We start from the raw sequence: 6,000 nt of genomic DNA, 5'->3' as shown, positions 1-6,000 counted from the left end.
AATCACTGCTTTTCTGGATTATTCCCACTGTGCTGCCCAGTGCCCAGGGAGAGGGATGTACTCAAATAGTTAGCCTTGGAGAAGATCCAAACTTGAAATTCAGAGTTTTATTGAATGCTATCATAAAGCTAAACTACAGACCATATTTACATTTTAAGGAGAGCCAACAAGACTTATATCTGAAATAGTCATACGAGCATGTGAGAAAAGATAGTGCTGGATTTTGTGTGGCCCTCTGGCGGGGTAGACAGCTATCCTGGGACACAGTTGAGTCTGGAGGAGCCAGAGAGTAGACACTGGTCTGGGATAGTTGCACTCACCACAACCAATAGCAAGAGGTCACTTAGGACAAGTGGGCCTGGACTGGAAATGCTGGGATCACCAGTCTAACAAAGTCACACGCCTGCAGGACATTATCCACGAGCAATGTGACAGGTCCACTCTCCAGAAGCTTCCATTCTATAGGACAGACTTGGTCAGTCAGGTGATAAACGCTACACAGCAAAATAAAGCTGAGGTACGGGACAGAGAAAGCTGGCAAGTATGACCACATGGATGTCGTCTGTAACAGACGCAATCACATAAAGGAAATGGAAGCCCAGGAAGCAAGCAGGCCAGGAATGCCAACCTGGCAGCCACCACCACTTTTGAACACAAGACTGGAGAGGCTCACAAGGGGAGTGGGTGATGATGGTGAAATTCAGGAAATGTGAGAACATAGCCCCTGGTTCTGGCATCAGTGTGGAGTGTGTTATAATCGGTTTTGGTTCTGGAACTCCAAGGAGGAAAAGGAGATAGGCTGTCAGCACAGCAAGCCCCTCCCTCAAGTTACTTAAGTGATGCTGTGGCTCAATCTCTTCCTCACTGCGGAGCTGAGTGGCCATGGAGTAGTCTTTTTTAAGGTTTGTTTTTGTTTTCTTTAAAGAGTGTTTTGCCTGAGTGTACATAACATGTATATCACATGTGTGCAGTACCCATGGAGGCCAGAAGGGGGCATCTGGGACTGTAGTTACAAATGGCTGTGCTCTGACATGAGTGCCGGGCATTGAACCCGGGTCCAGTGCTCTGAACTGCTCTGTTATCTCTTCAGGTCCACAGAATGGTCTTCTTAACACATTTCTGACTGATGTCTCAGAACTAGAGGAGTGTGCTGAAAAGGAGCCCCATTTCCAATCTATCCAAGTCCTACTGAACCGATCTCTGGAACTAGATCCCGAGGGGGAGGTACAGATGGCCCTCATATCCACTGAGCCTCTAGGCAGAGGAGAGAGAACTACTCGAGGACGAGTGGAAGGGACCTAAGAAGCATGGTGAGAAGTCAGGTTGACAGAACCACAGCACAGCCATGGGCGGCTTCAACTCCATGTGCACTCACCTCGGGGGTGGGGTGGGGTGTTAAGGAGGGGGAGGCAAGTGATCCAAGGCATGCAGTGTAGGTATGAACTGGGGTGAGAAAACTCAAAATGCCACTCCCAAAAATTACCCTTACTGTTATGGTCAGGCCTATCAGTGTAGTGATTCCTCAGTTCCTGAAATGTTCTAGAATGTTTTTACAAGAATGGGCTCAGATTTTGAGAAAAGATGTTAGCTCTAAAAACTCTGTCTCTCATCTTGAGGCAGGAACACAGGCTAAGGGAGTGGAACAGGGTCTCCCTGCACCACAGGCCTAAGCAGCCACCTAGAGTCCACACCTCAGCCTAAGCTCTCCTCCACAGCACAATCAGAACATAGACATCACCAACAGAGGACAGGGAAGAGCTAAGCAGAGGCACATTTTAAAATGACAACAAAAGACCTTATGTTGTAATTTTGCCCTTTGTGAGTACAAAAAATATAGCTGACTCCATACGTTGATTTATGAAAAATAAATTTATTACATAACACCTTGTTTTTAACAATGTTCAATTTTTTTTATTCAGAATACTTGTGTCATTCATGTAAAATAGTTTGATACAGTACGTTGTATGTTATAGCTTTTTATTTTTCCCTCAAAAATTCTAAGGCTCTCCTACTCCTTCTCCTTTGCTGAAGTAAGGGCACCCTAAAAAAATGTGCGAACAACTTTTTAAAAAGAAAGTCAACTGAACAAAATTTAATAGCACTACACTAACCAGCTTTAAAATCAGGACAAAAGAATGTGAACTGGATGCCGTGCCTTTTTAAGGAGGTTACCACTCATGCTTTTTTCATCTGAAAGCATGCTCACAAATCAGCAACACCAACAAGAAAAATAAAACACTGTCTGTGACAATCATTTTAGTTTGTCTGCTGAACCAAACAGGTTTCTATCAATGACAACATATTTAATTACTATCAAATAGCAGCTTTAAGACCAGTCAAGTCATAGATTGAAAATAAAAACAAACCTCTAAGTTGGAAATGAATCTTTGGGAGTTCTGGAACCTGTCAGTAGGAACTATGTGGTTCTTCTGTACTTTCTAAACAATCCAAGCAATATTCTTGGTCATAAAACACTGATTTCTGTAGAGGATGAATCAACCCACTGATAAGACACTAAAAAGAAAGGTGTACCAAAATAATCTTTTAAGTCTCAGTTATTTTGTTAACATAATCTGTGTTTCAAGTACCAGTTAAACCTTGCGTCTGTGTGTACTATTGGTCAGATAACGTTGTTACACGGAAAGTCACCACACATGAGGACAAACGCTTGCCCTAGCACATTTCACAGCTTCAACTGCTACAGACTGTCACTGAAAACTATGCTTGGTCAGTCTGAACCCTGTCAAGTAAACTATGGAAGTAGCAAACCCACGACACAACTGTGCTAGCACTTTCTTTTCAAGTCTAACTCCAAACTTAGGGACAACCTGGACGCTACCACCCCGATCTGTGACAACTGGTGGGACTTGGCTCCTGGACATGTGAAGATGTGGTTGTACAGTACATTCTCACGGCCCACACCAGGTTCCCGCAGTGCTGCAGTCAGCCCTACAGCATGAGCAACAGTGCACTGACAGACTCCAGCACAGCTCAGTACCGATGTGTTTGATGTGAGTACTGTGGAGGCTGCTGGGAGGTAGCTGAGTATCCCATGCTGCTCTGGGGCTGTGATGTGCTTGGTCCAGGGTTGGGATAAGCAGCATGTGGATTGGAACGCTGGAAAGAAGACGAGGGAAAAACGTGATTCAGGAACTTCTCGAAGTAGCTTGGCCCCACGCCAGCATGGCCGACAGGGGATTGAAGTGTTGTTCCAAGGAAGCAAAGATGTAAAAGTTTCTGCAAGGTACTAGCTTTAAAATTAAAATAATAAAAACAAATAAACAACAAAAGCCTCACAACTGGCCCATACAAAACAAAACAGAACAAAAGCAAATAAAACCCCAAGTCTTCCACCATTTGCTTCTCTTTAGGAAGGTCAAATATAGGACATAAAAGACACCAATTTATATGCTAGGGAGATTTTATCATATCTTGCGGCATGAGTGTGAGGACCTTAGTTTGGATATCCAGAATCCACGTAAAAGCCAGTAGGCATGGTGGCTATCTGTAATCTCAGCACTTGGGAGGCAGAGACGGGATCTCCAGGGGCAGCTGGCTAGCTAGACTAGCCAACATGTGCAAGTCCATGTTCAGTGTGAGACACTGCCTCAGTAAATAAAGAAATAATTCAAGGAAGACACCTGATGTCAACTGAGGGTCTTCACACATCCACATCCATGCATGTGTGCCCAATACACACACATACAAGCACAAAAGCCAGAACACAGTTAAGTCTTTAGTGAGCTGCACCCAACCATGTAAGGGCACTTACTGTTCTGTGAATGACTAAGAGTGTTAGTGAGGATGACAACAACAAAATAAAAACAGCCAGCACTATCCATGCAGTGCTTCTACAGGAAGGCCCACGTTCAGCACACACAGCCACTTCTGTCTTCCCAAACATCACACTCTGATCACTGTTCCTACTCTGCAAATGAGGATGCTAGCTAGAGGGAATTTTTACATTACCTTCCTTCTCACATTTAAGACATGGAGAACATCTAGATCTCTTATCCAAGGCTAAACGGAAGTAAGTGCTAAGGCTAGGGCTGAAAGCCTGTGCTCTTGATCACTACTCTACGCCATTCAGAAACAAAAGCAGCCACTTACCAAGTTCAGATGACTGGCGAAATGCTAGACACACCATATCTAAGAGGATTTTCCAATCTCACTTTACAGGTGAAAAACACGGAAGCCAAGTGTTTTCAATGAGTATGTGCATGTGTGTGGTGTGGTGTGTGTGTCGTGCCTGTGTGTGTATGTCTGTGTGGTCTCTGTGTGTGTGTGTGTGTGTGTGTGTGTGTGTGTGTGTGTGTGTGTGTGTGGTATGTGTGTTTGTTTTTTGTGTGTTGTGTGTGTGTGTGTGTGTGTGTATGTGTGTGTGTTTTTTTGTGGTTTGTGTATGTATATGTGTGTGTATGTCTGTGTGGTCTGTGTGTGTGTAGTGTTGTGTGTGTGTGTGTGTGTGTGTGTGTGGTATGTGTGTATATGTGTGTGTATGTCTGTGTGGTCTGTGTGTGTGTGTGTGTAGGCCAGAGGCTGATGCTGACTACTTTCCACTTATACTGAAGCAAGGTCTCTAATGTGAACTGAGTTCCCGCACTGACCAGTCTCCTGTCTCTGCCTTTGCAGAGACTGGAGCGATGACGGGGAGAGCCGGCCCCAGGCCCAGCACTGACATGGCGCTGGGTCTGAATGCTCACGTGGAGTGCTTTCCTTGCTGCACTGCCTCAGCCTCTCTACAGCTCTCCAGTTACTGGACTGCCAACCATGGACTTTCCACTCCACGCCTGACCCCTTTCTACTTTCCGAGTCTGTAGTCTTCCATGCCTGGAACACGCCACGCTCACATAGCTTTCCAGGCACACCGAGGCTACTTTAAACCACACTTTGCAACCCCAGAACAGCAGGTCAGCACGAGACACTTGGAGTACCTGATAGTCGGAGGTCATGATGAGTCCACCTGAGGTAGTGGTAGGAGGGACAACTCTCACTTTCTTCAAGGGGGGCCCCTGGGTGTGGCCGCTGTCCTGGTTCCCTGGATGGCCAGTCCCGTTCGTGTGGTTGTTGCCCTGCTGCTGCTGCTGGTTCTTCTCAATGGGTTAAACAGGAGACACAGTTCAACTCAGAGGGAGAACCAGAGGTGGCCACATCCAAAGGTCCCAGAGGCGCATAAGGAAGGCACTACTGACTGTAATTTAATACTTACTTTGTCTCCTTTGTCATCAGGTTCCTCTTCTGTTAAAAATTCTCGTTTGGGGTAAGGGATCTGACAACCAGCAAAAACACTATTCACAAGAGAAAAGAAAAGAGCTGTCTCACACGCTGCCTGGTATTTCCAGTGCTTGGCTTAGGTGACTCACTGTCACTTTCTAAGAAGACAGGACTCTGTCTCCATAGTTACAGATATAAGCATCTTTCCCGCAACCTGAGGCAAAGAACCCTTTAACCAATGGCACTGCAGCAGGCGGTTGGAAGGCTCTTCACCGTGTAACCGCATTCACCCAACAGGACAGCTCTCATTAGTGCAAACCAAGTATCTACTACTGCCCAGTGTTTTAGCTGCCCTTCTTTAGCTAAAACCAAGTGGGCAAAGAGGCCGACCCTGGGTGCAGCCAGTCCTCCACAGTGCAGTGAGCAGAAGGAGCCGGGCCACAGCGGAGCAAAGCCATCACTAGTAAGTAAATGGATGACTGTTGAAAAGAATCCATCTCAGCACTGCCTCTGAACCACAAAGACCCAAAACGACACAGGAAATCAGTAAAGCTGTTTCTTCAGGTCCCTCAGGGGCAAGGGAACTTGGTGTGACAACCAGGAGGACGAGCGTTTACAGACGCCAACAGTCAGGAAGTCAGCAAAGCCACCACTTACTCTGACGTGGGAAGTGGGTCTTCTAGGAAGTAGGGGTCCTGCATGGCCTGCTCTGAGGTAATTCGCTTTATTGGGTCCATAGTGAGCAACTTCTGAAGCTGAAATCACAAGTCACAGAATTATCAGTAC

General features: G+C 46.0%; 1 protein-coding gene across 9 annotated transcripts in view; it reads right to left on the bottom strand.

Moving 5' to 3' along the window:
• Nucleotides 1-1,850: 1,850 nt before the first annotated feature.
• The window catches only part of Cdk8 (cyclin dependent kinase 8), a 65,684-nt gene continuing 61,534 nt past the window's right edge, over nt 1,851-6,000 (bottom strand). For 7 of the 9 annotated variants that reach the window (XM_037198509.1, XM_037198507.1, XM_028862062.1 and 4 more), the window contains 4 exons: nt 5,872-5,969; nt 5,210-5,288; nt 4,935-5,093; nt 1,851-3,117 (listed from right to left, as the gene is read on the bottom strand). In XM_037198509.1, the coding sequence (XP_037054404.1) occupies nt 2,992-3,117; nt 4,935-5,093; nt 5,210-5,288; nt 5,872-5,969 (462 nt within the window). In that variant the 3' untranslated portion in view covers nt 1,851-2,991. Of the gene's footprint in view, nt 3,252-4,934; nt 5,094-5,209; nt 5,289-5,871; nt 5,970-6,000 lie in introns of all 9 variants that reach the window. The other 2 variants (XM_028862059.2, XM_028862060.1) reach the window with 2 other exon arrangements.

Source organism: Peromyscus leucopus, chromosome 23 (assembly GCF_004664715.2).
Source record: "Peromyscus leucopus breed LL Stock chromosome 23, UCI_PerLeu_2.1, whole genome shotgun sequence".
NCBI classification, from domain to species: Eukaryota; Metazoa; Chordata; class Mammalia; order Rodentia; family Cricetidae; genus Peromyscus; species Peromyscus leucopus.
The sequence above is the reverse complement of the archived record's forward strand: the minus strand, read 5'-3'. Positions and strand labels throughout refer to the sequence as shown.